The sequence below is a fragment of the Ictidomys tridecemlineatus genome, chromosome 9 (assembly GCF_052094955.1).
Source record: "Ictidomys tridecemlineatus isolate mIctTri1 chromosome 9, mIctTri1.hap1, whole genome shotgun sequence".
In the NCBI taxonomy this organism is placed as follows: Eukaryota; Metazoa; Chordata; class Mammalia; order Rodentia; family Sciuridae; genus Ictidomys; species Ictidomys tridecemlineatus.
In genome coordinates this window covers 125,494,424-125,510,954 of record NC_135485.1, presented here as the reverse complement: position 1 = coordinate 125,510,954, position 16,531 = coordinate 125,494,424, and the positions used below count along the sequence as shown (strand labels likewise).

At 33.4% G+C, this 16,531-nt stretch overlaps 2 protein-coding genes across 2 annotated transcripts in view; both read right to left on the bottom strand.

Annotated features, from left to right (window-relative positions):
- Iqcm (IQ motif containing M) overlaps window positions 1-16,531 on the bottom strand; it is a 305,901-nt gene that overhangs the window by 66,256 nt on the left and 223,114 nt on the right. The window contains 1 exon segment of the mRNA XM_078020750.1: window positions 2,503-2,640. Within this exon segment, the coding sequence (XP_077876876.1) occupies window positions 2,503-2,640 (138 nt within the window).
- On the bottom strand, window positions 5,140-6,901 carry LOC144364714 (AP-1 complex subunit sigma-2). Its single transcript, XM_078022046.1, has one exon. It carries the CDS (start codon window positions 6,847-6,849, stop codon window positions 6,376-6,378), a length of 474 nt encoding a protein of 157 aa, XP_077878172.1. The 5' UTR covers window positions 6,850-6,901; the 3' UTR covers window positions 5,140-6,375.

The window sequence follows — 16,531 nt, the reverse complement described above, 5'->3', positions numbered from 1 at the left end:
TGCAGTTTTGTTTTTTCCAAACTATCATTTAAATGTAATCGTACAGGGCATGGCCTCAGAATCCAGCTTCTTTCACTGTCACTTATCATGGTGCATTTGAGATTCATTCATGTTGCTGTGTTTGTCAGTCCTTCCCTTCCTTTTATTTATTTTTTGTCCATTCTTTTTATTGATTTTTTTAAAAAATAAATAACAGAAGAATGCATTACAATTCTTATTACACATATACAGCACAATTTTTCATATCTCTGGTTGTATCTAAAGTATGTTGACAACAATTCGTGTCTTCATACATGTACTTTGCATAATGATGTCCATCACATTCCACCATCCTTGTTAATCCCCTGCCTCCTCTCTTTCCTTCCCACCCCTCTGCCCTATCTAGAGTTTGTCTATTCCTCCCATGCTCCCCCTCCCTACCCCACTATGAGTCAGCCTCCTTATATCAGAGAAAACATTCGGCCTTTAGAACAATAATCTCTAGGGTATATAAAGAACTCAGAAAGCTAAGCATCAAAAACAAAACAAAACAAAACAAATAACCCAATCAACAAATGGGCCAAGGACCTGAACAGACATTTCTCAGAAGAGGACTTAGAATCAATCAACAAATATATGAAAAAATGTTCACCATCTCTAGCAATTACAGAAATGCAAATCAAATCTACTCTAAGGTATCATCTCACTCCAGTCAGAGTGGCAGCTATTGTGAAGACAAACAACAATAAGTTTTGGCGAGGATGTAGGGAAAAAGGTATACTCAAAAATTGCTGGTGAGACTGCAAATTGGTGCAAAAAACTTAAAAACTCCATACTACAGGGATACAGCCACATCAATGTCTATAGCAGCACAATTCACAATAGCTAAACTATGGAGTCAACCTAGATGGCCTTCAGTGGATGAATGGATAAAAAAAGTGGCACTTATACATAATGGAATTTTACTCAGCAATAAAATAGAATAAAATCATGGCATTTGCAGGTAAATGGATGGCATTGGAAAAGATAATGCTAAGTGAAGTTAACCTCCCTTTTATTTAGAGCTAATTTACTGCTTATTGCATTCCATTTGCATGGATGAACAAATCTTGTCTATCCATTCACCCACTGAAGAACATTTGTGTTATTTCCAGCATTTGGTAGTTAATAACTCAGTTATGTACATTCATGTGTAGGTTTTTGTGTACAAAAATGATTCATTAATCTTGAGTAATTACTTAGGAGTAGGATGGCTAAGTTTTATGGTTAAAATTTTTTTAATTTTATTTAAAAAGTACCAAAAAATTTCCAAGGAAGTTGTACTATCTTGAATTCCCACTAGCAACATAATCTCCATACCCTTCCAATCTGGTATTGTTAGATGTAAAGTTTTGTTTTGTTTTGTTTTTTTTAATTTTAACCTTCTTAATAGATAAGTAATGTTATCTCACTATGATTTTGATGTGTATTTCCTTAGTAACTAATGATGTTAATTACCTTTTCATGTAGTTGTTAGCCAACCTCATACCTTCTTGTTCTATTTAGTTTTTACAAAGTTCAGTGAATTCAAAGGGGGAAAGTCTTTTCAATAAATACTACTGGAAAATTTGGATATGAATATATAGAAACAAATTTTCAATCTAAGACTTGAATCATGTACAAAAATGTACTCAAAACCAATTGTACACTGAAATATAAAATTTAAAATTACAAAATTTCTAGAAGAATACCTTTGTGACCCCAAGTCTGGCCAAATATTTTTAGCTAAAAATATAAACCATAAAGAAATACAGGATAAATTTAAATTCATCAAAATTTAAAACTTCTCTTCAAAAAATACTATTGAAAGAAAGAAAAGATAAACCATATTTGCAAAGCACATATGTACTGAAGGATTTGTACCCATAATATCTAAAGGACTCTCTAAATTTAATAACGATCCTAAATATTATAAAATAGCCAACAGCTATGAACAGACCCTTCATCAAAGAAGACACATAAGTAACAAATACTTCAAAAGATGCCAACTCTCATTATTTACTAGAGATATTCAAATTAAAACCACAATGGGATATCAAACAAATATATCTATTATATCCCCTAAAATTAGAAAGACTGATTATGTAAGGCTTAATATAGCTGTGGAAAAGAAGTAACTCCTCTCTGCACATGGGGGAACATGAAATGGTATGATCAATTTGGAAAACATGATAGCTAAGAGAAACGTAAGCACATGTCTACACAAAATCCTGAACCTGAAAGTTCATAGCAGCTTTACCTATAGTAATCCAAAAGTAAAAAATCCCTGTCCATCAACAGGTGAATGGGTATATATACTGTGCTTCCAAAATTCTGCAAAGGCACCAAAATACAAAACAGATAGTTTTAAAATTGCAAACATGATACCTATGAAGTAAAGGGAACCTACTATGTAACACCCAATCTCATCCAAGTGATAAACAAGAGGTAAGCAAGCACAAAGCATCATTTCCTCATTATACAAACAACAAGTGCGGATCTTACCTATATATTTATATCCTTCTTCTCCATTTACTATGGGTCTCAGCCAGGTTGACTTTAGTCTGCCTTTGTTGCCCACATGGGCACCTTTAGGAGGGTAGAGCATAAATAACAGTTCAATTGCATGGGCCCTTTTGATCACTTCAGGATGTGTTAGTGACTTATCTGTGAAGAAAAAAGGAAAAAAAAAGAATATTAAAGCAGAAATTTTTAAGTTTTAGATATTTACAGTATATCTAACATGTTTAGTTTGGGACATGCAAATAGAAGCTACTGATTTGAAAACTAAGTGTTACATTGAAACTACAGATTTTCTGCCATCAAAGTTACTTTGCCAAAAATCTTACTGTTCATATAATTCTTTGCAAAAATTAAAGAGTAAAGGCTTTACTAATATCATCTTCAAGTGCTACCACTTTGCTAAAACTATAGAAAAAAATTAAAATAACCAATAAACAGCATTCACATTGTACATTCTATAACATAATGATATATTTTTAATTGCTATGAAACAATGGAATCAGATTAATCTGACAAAATTGTTATAACTAAACATAAAGTTTCATAAACTGGAAATACTTAAAGAATTAATAATTTTAGTCTATGGATTTTAAGAAAATATAAAAATGTATATGCTGTAATTGATTTTTTAATCTGACAAACATTTATATAGCACTTATTAGATACAAAGATTACTTCTTTAAGTGCATAAAAATATTAACACTTTTAATTATCATAATGTACCAATATAGTAGGTACTATTATGATTGTTTCTGTTATGTGAAGAAACTGAGACCCAGAGAAGTTAACTTGCCTAGATCTTTCTGTAAATGCATCAGGTAGGATATGGATATTTAAGGATATTTGCCAACAAATCTTTGTCAATTAAACATGACCTGCATTAACTAGATGTGAAAACTGGAATTAAAAATTAATTTAAATTGTAGAGTGAAAAATAAAACTGGGCTATGGCCTTTGGACCTCCAGTTCCCAATTTCCATTTTTGGTTGCTAAGTCAGTGCCTTAAAATTCAATGGGTCAGTCTTCTGAGCAATTAAAGTGCCTCTACCTAAGAAACATTTCAAAGACAACAGATATGCTAATAATGCAAACTTCCGTTTAAAATCTTGCTATGTATTCCTTCCTTCCTTTCCTCTTATTTGCCTTTATTTTGTTAAAAGTCACATGTTCTGGTAAAGTAACAGACAGTATGGTGTAATGATTAAGAAAGTAAATTCCTACTAGCCTCGTTCTGTGGCACATGCCTATAATCCCAGGGGTTTGGGAGGATCTCAAGTTCAAAGCCAGCCTCAGCAAAAGCGAAGTGCTAAGCAACTCAGTGAGACCCTGTCTCTAAATAAAATACAAAATAGAGCTGGGGGTGTGGCTCAGTGGGTGAGTGCCCCTGAGTCCAATCCCTGGCACCCTTTCCCCTCATACCAAAAAAAGAAAGAAAAAGAAAACAGATTTCAATTTTCTGATACTGGCATGGAGTCAGCTATCAATCTATTATCTTACAGCTCCAAATCCAACCTTCCCTTACTTGAGAGACTAGAACATTTTTACCTGCCATGTGGCATTATTTTAGGTGTCAACCACAAATGGCAGTCAAGTGAACTAGAGAATGAAGGGGATCTTCTTGGTTCTGGATGCTTCTTTTGGCAGGTTCCTGTGGTGCACAGTGGCCAGCCAGGAAGGGCAGCTTCCCTGGCACCCCCAGGGCACAGCCTTCCTCTCCCACCACTGGGAGCTTCCTGGAGAGGTCCACGTGCAGAGCCTTTCCATAAAGGGGTTTCCCGTGAGTGCCATAGTGTGAGATCTCCCTAGGGACAGTTTTCTCAAGAACCCTAGAAAGGGACTTTTCATGAAACCAACTAGCATGTCCCCTCAGAAGATTCTCCACCATTTACTGAGCCGAAGCTACACCTCCTCCAAAACCAAAACACTCTGACATAAGTTCAGTGTGGGAGCCAGCGGCCTTCTTTGAAATTTCTTCTTCCCATAGGTATTCTGCCTCAGACAGAATTGGAGTGGCTACTACCTATACCTGTCGTTCTCAATTCTGTAGAGTTTTTTTATGCCTTAGTAGTTAATAACAGTTACTTCAATCCCTGTCATAGTTAAACACTGTTCTTGCTCAAATTACTACATATTTTTTGCCTCTTGACTGGACCCAAACTTACACAGCTAGTCTTGAGTTCTAATTCTTGAACCATCTTTAGTAGGATTTGGAATATTGAACAAATCAATTATCTCCAGGTGATATATTAACTTCTTCAGTTATTGTTAGATTAAATGATATATAAGCACTAGATATGTGCATTTCTAATTTTTCTTTTTTTTTTTTTTTTTTTTTTCAAGGTTTTAAAAGCGGCATTTATTGATTGAAAATAAATGTGTTGGTAAGCTCTTGGTAGCATGGAATCCATGTTACTTTTCAATGAACTTGGAAGTACATGAAGACTCCGTAAATCATCACCATTTTTTCTTGTGTGTGCTTATAAACCCACCACCACATTCAAATGGGGGGGGCAGTCAAATGAAGGGAAATTTTCAACATTTACTGGGGAAAAAAAATCTTCCTTCAGCAGCTTGCCAGTTTGACACACTTTTGGAAAAAGATAAAAACACACTACGGTGTTTGTATGTCGAACATTTATTACAGCTAATTGGCAATGTGATAAGACAGTGCTCACGTGGCCTGATGTTGGTCACAATTACAACAAAGCTTAATCCAGCCCAGCATATACAAGTGAAAGTGTAAACCACAGACATGTTTAGATATGTGTATGTATAAAAGTGATGCTGAACAATTATATAAGCTTTAAAAAATATAGGGCCACCTAATGCATTTTACTTCAACTCTCACTGTTAAATGAAAGGTATCTTTTTAAGATTTTTATACTTCTGATAACTAGGTAGTGCCATGGAAGGAAAGGAAGCTTCTGTAAAGTTTGCAGAACTTCTAATTGGAAGGAAGCAAAGGGAACCAAAATAAACTCAGCTTGAACAAGAACTCCAGAAGGAACATTCATGCTTTAAACAATGACTGTGAAGAGGGCAATGTTTCTGTAAGATACTGTTATGAAGAACTGATAAACTAACATTTCTACTTCATTTGGGGGGCATCAAAAACAATCTGAGTAACTAAATGATTATGATCATCAAAAAAAAAAAATCATCTCAGGGTTCAAATGTGCCTTGGCCTTAAAAATTATGTGCTATTATAAAGCAATCTTTGTTCCTTATCCCATTCATTCAGAATGCTTAGTTATTAATTTTAAATGACATCTTCCAATTTAGTCATCTAAAATAATCTGTATTCCCTTTATTTTAAGGTATGTAGTGTCCAATAGGGTTCTTTGGTATAAATTTGTTTTTGTTTAAGTTTCAACAATTAAATTTTCATTCATTCAATATGTGACATGTTGATTCCCTTATTTTTACCATATATACGGAAATGCTGCACTCATCTTTGGTTTCGTAAAACCAGGTTACACATTATAATTTAACCTTCCTTTGTCAAGTACAGTAATTAACAAATGTACACTGCCGAATTGTTTGATAGATATTGCTTGTACAGAGATGTGTCATTTTCACATATGCACATAATCAGTTATGAGAAATAGACCTATAAATTTGAGAAATCCAAGAAAAGTACTTTATGCATATTTCTAATCCAAATTTAAGTCCCTTTTCATTCAATTGATCAAAGTTCCCTTTAAAAAAAAAAAATGTAGGCCTGAATGAAGCAGCTTAGCAAAACAGTAATACTGACAAGACATCATCTTACACCATTAGCTAACATGGACATGAAGGCAGTGACCATCTACAGTGTGTGAAATGCCACAAGAAGTCATCAACAAGGGAGGAGAGTTATGTCAGTCCAATTTCTTCAAGAACACTACGTGGGGTCTCAGCTTCCTCCTGTAGTAGATCAGCCTGCTCAATTGCTTTAAGGACATTTTTCTTGGATGTTTCCTGAACTTCCCCTCCCAAAAGAAACTCATCCAAAATAAAATAAGCCTTCTCAAAATTAAAGATGATATCAAGTTCACACACACTGCCAAAATACTTGTCAAGTAATTCCACATAACGATGAATTATTTCCAGGGTAATTAGTTCATTGTCCTGATCCTCAATAGCGCAGCAAAAATACAGACTAGCATATCTTTTATAAACAATCTTCAGATCTCGCCACTCAAGGAAGCTGCACATTTTAGGTTTCCGTGCTAAAACGGTTTGAACAAGTTCTCTTGTGATCTTTTTCTTCTCTTTGTCTGAGAGTGGGACATACCATTTCTGCAGTCGAAGCTTTCCCTGACGACTAAAAAGCAACATAAACTGCATGGCGGCCGCTGGCCGCGGACGCGGCGGAGCTCGGCCGGCGGGGGCGGCGGCGGCTGAGCTCTAATTTTTCTAATTATTATTATTTCAACAATAATAAAAATTGAGTTGGAAATAAATATGCTATTTCTTTCTTTTTTCTTTTCAATTTTTTTTTTTTTTTTTTTTTTTTTTTTTGTGGTTGGTCCTGGGGATTGAATCCAGTAGGGCTCTACTATTAGCTACATACACAGTCCTTTTATTTATTTATTTATTTTTTGAGACAGGGTTTCATTAAGTTGCATAGGCGGGCCTTAAACTGCCTCAGTCTCCAGAGTAACTAGGATTATAGGCATGTATCCCCAATCTGGCTGCATCTTTTAATTAGAAATATATTATGGAACTCTTGGCTATTTCTTTTTTATATATATATCTGGGATTGAACCCAGGGGTGCTCAACCACTGAGCCACATTCATAGCAACCCCGCCCCCCGTCATGCTTTTTAATTGTTTATTTTGAGACAGGATCTTGCTAAGCTACTTAGGGCCTTGAGGAGTTGATGAGGCTGGCTTTGAACTTGTGATCTTCCCGCAGCCTCCAGAACCACTGGAATTACAGGTGTGTCCCCACCCCACCAGTCTGTTTCACTTCTAAAATGGGAAACTTAAAAATCATTCTCTTCTAACAACAAAAAATCAAAACCAAAACACCCTGACATACTCTCAGATATGTACAGATACTAAATATATCACCTACAAATTGTAGATTCCTTTTCCTCATATGTCAACAGCAGACAAGGAAACTAGGACTGTTGTAAACCTGAAGAGTAAACCCTGAATTACTTTTTGGCCCTGCTCAGACTTCAAGAAGCTGAGCAGGAGAGATCCTCAGGCAGTGGGCCACTTTTCCAGTTGTGAAGGAGGCGAAGGATGGAGAGTTACATCACAAGAAACCACAGAGCTAAACTAGATACAACTGCCAAGTTTGTCGTAACATACAAAATAAGGAGATAAAAGAGTTTAGGGCTTCTTTCTGAAGTCATAAAGAAAAAAGAAAAAAGAAACCAAGTAAGACAAACTAGGAGTAACTGCTGTGCTTGGTGTGGAGGACCACATTGTTCGTAAGGCTTCTGCCCTCCAGAGCATTTGTGTCTAATTCCCTCAGCTTAACATCAATGTTTAGTAACTTTATTTCATAGGATTATACTGATTAATTTTAATAAAGCACTTCATTTTTCCATAAAGACAGATGCTTCAATTTTAGGCAAATAAAATGTCTACACTAAAATCTAAATGGTGGTAAATGTCACACTGCCACTTTCTCTTACTGGCTTTCTCTTACTGGCTAAATTTATCTCCAAAAATAAAAAGGTATACTTCATACTAACACCAAGATCACAAGCTAAAAAAGATGGGAACAGGTAATGTAGGCTTTCTTCTACTGTGAATATTATGCATTCATTAAAATGCTAATGTCGCTCCATGGACCTGTTCAGTCACATGAGGTTTTCAGGAGAAGGCTATCATACCTGAGCTTGAACTGGAAGACAAATAATCTATAATCCACTGAAAATGGCCAGTTCCTAAATGCTCTGCTTTTACTGTCTTGTCACCACACGGTTAAAGCACTTTATGTTGCATTCATTTTCTTTGATTTGAAAAAAATGAATGCCATACTTTTTTGTCATGTCATTTTTATCTAAGCTTTTTGCTGTTCATTAGTAAGTTTAAGAATATCAATTTATCAATATGAAAAATTACATATGCCTTAGATAAGAGAAAGTAAATCTAAAGCTGTCCCACTCTTAAAATAATGCAACTTTCTTAATGCTAATTTCTTTTAAGCTGAAATATAAGGTGTTAAAGATCACTGAGAGAGGAAAAGGAACATTAAGATTTAACACCACAGAATAAAATGGTTAAGAAGAAAGTTAAACAACATGCTTCAGGAAGGACCTAACTCAGAGATAAAGCAAGGAGCACTGATCTCATATAACAATTAAATACTGATATTACTTCATTTACATAAGAGCATAAATGTCTATTAACACCCCCTTGAGAATAAATAATATAAATTAGAACATGAATTTTTTTAAAAAGTTGAAATATAACAAATTTTTACTCCAAATCCTTTCAGTTCACAAAAATGGGTGCATATAAATTTTGCCAGGATGTTTTTCACTAATTAAAAGGCTAAATGTGGAAATCGTGCCCTTGATAGACATCTTTATAAATTCAGTAAAAAATCTACTACAAAACAGAAAAAACACTAGGTTATTGGAGCCATTCAATTCTTCAATTTATTTCAGAAGGTCTCCTTCTTTAGAGGAATAAAATACAAAGAGTTCGCAAAAAAAATCTTTTATTATTATTATTTATTAATTTATTTATTTTAATTAGGTATAGATGACAGCAGAATGAATTTTGATTCATTGTACACAACTGCATCACTATAGTAATGCAAAGAAATATCTTACTATTTAAATTTTCAGATTTTTTTGTAGTTTTTAGACTCGTGAATAAATTAAATACATTGCTTGATATAGAAAGCTAAAACACTTTTCCCCTTTTTGTCTTGTCTGTATGGAATTCAGACAGAAACACAGATCATATTACTTTACTTAAAAAATCATACAGTTTCCCAACACTAAATAACTTTGATTAATAATTCTAATGGAATTATGAGTATTCCTTAGGAGGAGCATGTTCTTTCTTTTAAAAGCATGTGTGTGAGTGTGTATGTGTGTGCATGCACGTGTGAAAGAGTGTGTGTGTGTGTGTTGGAAGTGACGCGAACTTTGCCTCATAAAAGATTGGAGGAGTACTATCATTAATTTTAAGTACTCTATTTTAAGATATGCTCATCACTTTCTCTGAAGGGCTGAGTCTCAAGATGGCCAGATTAAACACATTAACAGGACTTCATTGTGACAGACCAAGGACAAGTGCTGCTCCCACCTCAGTCACAACGCTGTCTCTTGTTAAGAATAAGAGTGTCACACAAACTATTTTAAGGTGAGAGCACAGGGACAGCTTTTATTGGGTTTACCATACATAACATACTAGATATGTTGAGTTTTTTTTACTTGGTTTGGAAGAGTATTTTAATACATTTACCTTCCAGGTTGGAAGCATAAAATTTCCAATTAAGTGTTGCCACTCTTAATTGTTAAATGAAATTTGAAATACCCTGCCCCTTGTTTTCTTGCCACAAATACTAGCCTTTGGGTCATTTTTCTATATTTATACCACTCCTTTAGGGACAGGGAGAAAGTCAACCAATCTTGACATTATTCATTACTAATACTAATTTAAAATGCAGTTGATTACTGAGTTCATTATTTTAAGTATTATTTTTCTAGACTATTTTAATCCCTTAGCAAAAAAAATGCAATTAACTATAATAGGCTTAACTCTATGCCTTTGCTCAACCATTATGGCAGCCCTACATGGAAAATATGTGTACATATTTTTTAAAAGACTGATCTCACTTTTCATGACTTAGGACTCTTCCTTAATTGGGGAGGTAAAAATAATACCATTTTATTTCAAACAGTGAAAAAGAAATCCAAATAAGTGAGAATCTTTCATGGTGTGGTTTTCCAACTGAATACCAAATTATTATTTTTTTATGTATCTTTAAAATAAATATGCTGTTTTTCAGAACTGGACCATTTCTGGACTTCAGTTACCAGACTTATTGAGGTTTCACTGGTACAGATGTCTAGAATTTGACCTGCTTAGTATTCATAGAAAAGTTAAGATTACTCTAAATTCATTTGGAAACAAAAGTGGGCAAAAAAATTAATAAGACTTTAACTTATTTTAAAAATGGACAATTTCATAGCTTCAATTTATTTATAAGTACCAATGGTAATAATATCCCAATGGAAATATATCTTAATCTACCAAGAGTGTGTGTATTTGTGTGTGTGTATCTGCAATCATTAGTCGAAATTCCCACAACCTCCAACAACTTTGAAGAATTTTGACACAAACAATAAATTTCAGACTTAAATGAGAGCATTCTTAGAACAGATACATGTAAAATTTCATATTGGTGAAGTCCTGATTGTACCTCATCTTGAGGTACAATTCTTCTTTACCTATGGACCTATGAAACCCAAGAATAAATTATCTGCTCCAGAATACAACATAGGGTAGGCATAAAATTGGTTCATACCCAGGCTGCAGTTAATAGTCACAGGCAAAATTTCTTCTAGGGAAGCCTCAGATCTATTTTAAAAATGTTTCAAATGATTACACCAGGCCTGACAGGTTATCTAGGATAATGTGTGTGTGTGTGTGTGTGTGTGTGTGTGTGTGTGGTTCTTGGGATTAAACCCCGGGCTTTGTGCATGCTCGGCTATAGCTCCATCCCCATGATAATCTTCTTTACTTAAAGTCAATTGATTATGTACTTCAATCATATCTATAAAATCCCTTTGTAGCAACATCCGTCTAGAATTTGATTGAATAACTGGAAACCATAGCCTCCTCAAGTTTAGACATCAAAAAGATCATGAGCTTAAGGATAAAGCTTAATGAAGTTAAGGCTATAGAAAGCATTCTTTGGGAATCCAAATCACTTCTCACAGGTGATAACAGCTGGCAACAGATTCCCAAAACAATATCTAATGGAAAAAGAAAAATGTCTATAATGTTCTCAGAAAATTGTGTGACTCATGAAGCCAAGTGTAAAAATTTCAAAAAACATTTTTAGGAAATATGGTACCCACAGTCTCTTCTAGGAATACAACAAAACAAAATCAAATACTAAATGTTGTTAAAATACAGCCAACAAAACTGAATCAAAATAGAGAACTAAAGAATGAAGAAGTCAATGGTGAAATAAAAGGAAGGAAGAAAAGGGGAGGGAGGGAGGCAGGAAATTGTAAGCCTTGAACTTGTTCAAACACACAGAAAAATATAGAATTGCAGGATCAAACAACTAAAGGACTTGTTGAAAAAGGAGAAATGTAGAAACCTTGAAATCATGTTTAAATCATAAGCTCTTTTTAAAGTTAGGGAGATGTTTGGAAGGAGAAATAAAAGGAAGTATAATTTTCTCATTTTATCAGTTGGTTGCCAGTGGAGGTTTTTGATAAATTAGGAAATATTTAAGTATTTAAATTTCTAAAAGTACTCTTTAGAAGGACCAAAACAAGCACAGAACCACCCCTGATAAAGCTAAACTTTCAATTGGTAACAAAGTATTTCCACCAGGCATATCATTACCCTCCAACAATTCAGAGGTTTGGTTACCAATGAAAATGCAAAAGGTTGTACACGTACATATTTCTGCTGTCTTCATTCACCAGGTGAATTAAAGGTATTTGGAAGAAAAAAATTTTGTTTCTTTAATTCTCATTTACATAATATTTTGGAAACAGCACACCTTTAACATAATACATAAATACATCATTTTAAGCTATTGTCTAGATCTAACCAAATGTTTAATAATAAATTTACCTAACAATTTGCATTTGGGAGAAAACAGCGAAATTTAAATGTTTTGGGCATGCTGTTTCTTGGAAATACAAAGCAAGGGTTATTTCCCCTTGGGTTTTTTTTTCCCCCTAAAAGAACAAGATTAATTGCTTGAATAAAGATAGGTCTATGTAATTTATAAATGTGTATGTGGTCCACTGCTCGGTATTTAATTTCTTTCATAGGATAACAAGCTTAAAGGATAAAGAAAATTAGAGACCTGCTATCTCCATTTTAATGGGGCTTTAAAGAAGATTTTCTAAAAAAATATAATGAAACTAAAGAAAAACAGATTAACAGGCATTAAGATAAAATGAATTGGCAGAAATAATAAACAGATTGTTTTTAGTAGTCCATGGCAAACTGACAGGAGATATTAGTTAAATTGATAACAAATATGAGCCCAACATATTGTATTATCTTGAGGAAAGAGGGGGAAAGTTCATATAATATACTCTAGGAAATGATTTCAGATAATCTTCAGAAATAGTACAAAATAAAGAAAATAGATGAATTTGACTAGATGAATAGAGAACTTGGGGGCTGGGGATACAGCTCAGTGGTAGAGCATGTGCCTAGTATGTGTCAGGCCTGGGAAGGAAGGAGGTGCCCTGAGAAGAAGGAAGGAAGGGGGAAAGGAAGGAAGAAGAGGGAAGAAAGAAAGGAAGGAGGGGCTGGCTATTAATTAAATGACTCCCTTACCCATCAACGATTACTCCTCTTTGAGTTAGAAATACCTTTTATAAGCATCATATATAAAATGTTTTTAATACACTGTGATTTGCTCATAGTTGCAATGTTCATTATTTTTCCTTAACTCTGAAACCTAGAGACATTTTATTGACACAACCAGCTTCCCCTGTGAACAATATAACCTGTAGACAGATTTTCCAGAGCACATACATCCATGTTTCCTTAGTTAAAAAATTAGTATTAACTAAGCCTAAGTGCCTGAGAGAATGGTAACTAAACATTCAATAAAGCAACAAGGTAGGGCTAATCTGGATTCCTCAGGCTCATGGAAGTGTGTTGTGTCTGTGTTTAGATATATACTTATGTATATTTCTGAGTTTTAGACATATATTTCTCATATTAGTTACCATGCATTTAAGCTTATATACATTCCATACTCCAGGTATCTGAGTTAGAAATTAATATTGAAGTCAATATAATAAACCAGATACTGGGTGATTAAAAATATGATTCTAATAAAAGGCAATTATAAGATGTAATACACAAGGCTGGGGATATAATCAGTGGTAGAGCTCTTGCTTAGAATGCAAAAGACCCCAGGTTTAATCTCCAGCAACACACACAAACACACATCAAACATACAGGTCCCACCTGCTGGTCGAAATGATACCTTTCAGCTAATTTAATAGCTCTGCTAAACTTGCCTGTGCTTAGGGTAATTGTTATCTTCATTGGGTAATTTAAAAAAGAAAAGATTCCATGACTTTGCCATTTTTATTCAAATTGTTTCTCATGCATCCCATTCATAACCGGCTAACTGCTGTGTCTCTGATGATATATCCCCAAATCTGAAATCTTCCACTGGAATTTTACAGGATGTTTATATTTCAGGCTATATTGACATGTTTTACTCAGAATTGCAGTTGAAAATAAAAAGAGAATATCTATTTTCCCTCTGAGAAATAGAACTGTCCCTTAACTTATGTTGCCCTATGATTTTTCTACTGATCTGGTTAAAAAAAATTCAAGATAATTTATTTATTATAACCCTAAAGACAGCTTATATTTTATATTTATTTAAGTATCTTGCACATTAAGTCCCCAAAACAAGATGTTAAATTCATCATGTTAAAATAAAAGAATTCTAAAATTATTTTTTTATTTATTGAGTACTTCTTAAATGCTAGACACTGTGTTTATTAATAGGAATAAAATAGCTCCTTCATGCTGCTGATGGTCTAATAGGATATAAGATAGATAATAAAGACATAAATAAACAAATACATACAAATTATTATTTCTGTACCACGGGAAAAGGACATAGTGACATTAGAGATGAAAAATAAGACAGTGAGTCATTTGAGATTGGTTTGTAAGAAATTGATTTTTTAGGTATTAAAATCACAAGAGTATTTATAGGGATACAAATATGAAGTATCATCAAGGCACAATGCACAATGTCTAATATCCAATAAATTATCAGCCATGAAAAAGAAATAGGAAAATACAATCCATCCTGAAGGAAAAATGAATCAATCTAAACAGACCAACAAATAACAGATAGAATTAATAGATAATGACATTAAAAGTTATTATAACACATTGCATATATTTGAGAAGTTGAAGGAAAGATTAAGCATGTTAAGTAGAGACATGAATGCAATAAAGACTAAAGTCAAACACTTGGACATGAAAAATGTCTGAGATATAAAAACACATTTGATGAGATTAATGATTGATCATACACTGCATAAAATGGGTGAAATTGAGAACATAGCAATAGAAGTTGTGCAAAAACGAACAAGGAAAGGAGACTTGTAATCGCAGTTTCAGTGAACTGTGGAACCAACATTAAGTACCCTAATATATGTGTTAAGTCCCCTAAAAAGAAGAGTGGAGTACAGACAGAATGGAAAATCTGATGAAATAACATCAAATTTTCCAATGTTAATGAAAATAATAAACTTACAGGTCCAAGAATTTCAATAAACCTCTGGAATAAGAAAAATGAATGAAACTATGGCAAAATATATCAATCAAATTGTAGCAAGCTGATGATAAAGAAATAATCTTTAAAGCATTCAAAGGAAAAAAAGACATTTTATAGATTCATGAACAAAGATAAGTATTTGAAACTATGAAGTTTTTAATGCTCCTCCCAAAATAATGGATAGAACAAATAGAAAATCAGTAAGAATACAGAAGAATTGAATAATACTATCACTAACTTAGCTACATTGATAAAACACTTAAACCAACAGCAGCACATTACACATTATTTTTAAAGGCACACAAAATATATTACAAAATAAATTAGCAAATTTTGAAGTTAAAAAAAGTCTTAATACATTTTAAAGGATTTAAGACATAGAATGTTTTAAGACTAGAAAGGAATTCAATGAAAAATCAAAAGTATATAGAGTTCAGCAAAATCCTGTAATCCTTGAAAATTACACAAGACACTTTTAAATAACCTCAAGGTCAAAAAATTAGTAAATATTTCGAGATGAACAAATAAATGAAAGCATAATATATTAACATTTGCAGGTTGTCAGAAAAATGATGCTTTGGAATCTTTAGTACCAGATGCCTAGATTAGAAAAGAAACATTTCTCAAGCTTTTACCTGAAGTCTCTAGAAAAAGATAGGCAAAATGACACCCAAAGTGATACAGAAGAAAAGAAAAAAATACAGATCAGAGCAGAAAAAGAGTGAAATATAAAACAGAAATCAATATAGAAAAATCAATGAAACTAAAGTTGATTCTCTAAGAAGATTAAGAGAATTGGCAAGATTTGAGCCTCAAAATAGACCACACACACACACACACACACAAAAATCCAATATGAGCTGAGAAAAGACCATATCACTGTAGTATGAACAAGTAATAAAACAACAACAGGAGAATATCATAAACAACTTTATGCCAACAAATTAAATGACTGTAATAAAACTTACAACTGCCTTGAAAGACTCAAATCTCATGAAATGGCTTGAGGAGTATTGGTGTCAGTTCTCCATTAAAGGTCTTGTAGAACTCGGTTGTGTATCCATCTGGTCCTGGGCTTTTCTTGGTTGGTAGGCTTCTGATGGTGTCCTCTATTTCCTTGCTTGAAATTGATATGTTTAAACTGTGTATATCATCCTGATTTAGTGTGGGCATATCATTTGCCTCTTGAAATTTGTCAATGCCTTTGATATTTTCTATTTTTTTGGAGTATAAATTTTCAAAATAATTTCTAATTATCTCCTGTATTTCTGTAGTGTCTGTTGTGATATTTCCTTTTTCATCATGTATATTTGTGATTTGAGTTTTCTCTCTCCTTCTCTTCATTAGCATGGCTAATGGTTTATTAATTTTATTTATTTTTTCAAAGAACCAACTTTGTGTTTTGTTAATTTTTTTCAATTGTTTCTGATTTGTTTCAGTTTCATTGATTTTAATTATTTCCTATCTTCTACTACTGCTTTGGGGTTTATTTGTTCTTTTTCTAGGGCTTTGAGATGTAATGTTAGGTCATTG

Bases quoted from the DNA above. Each gene is read 5' to 3' on its own strand.
- LOC144364714 (XM_078022046.1), bottom strand. From the start codon at position 6,849: ATGCAGTTTATGTTGCTTTTTAGTCGTCAGGGAAAGCTTCGACTGCAG.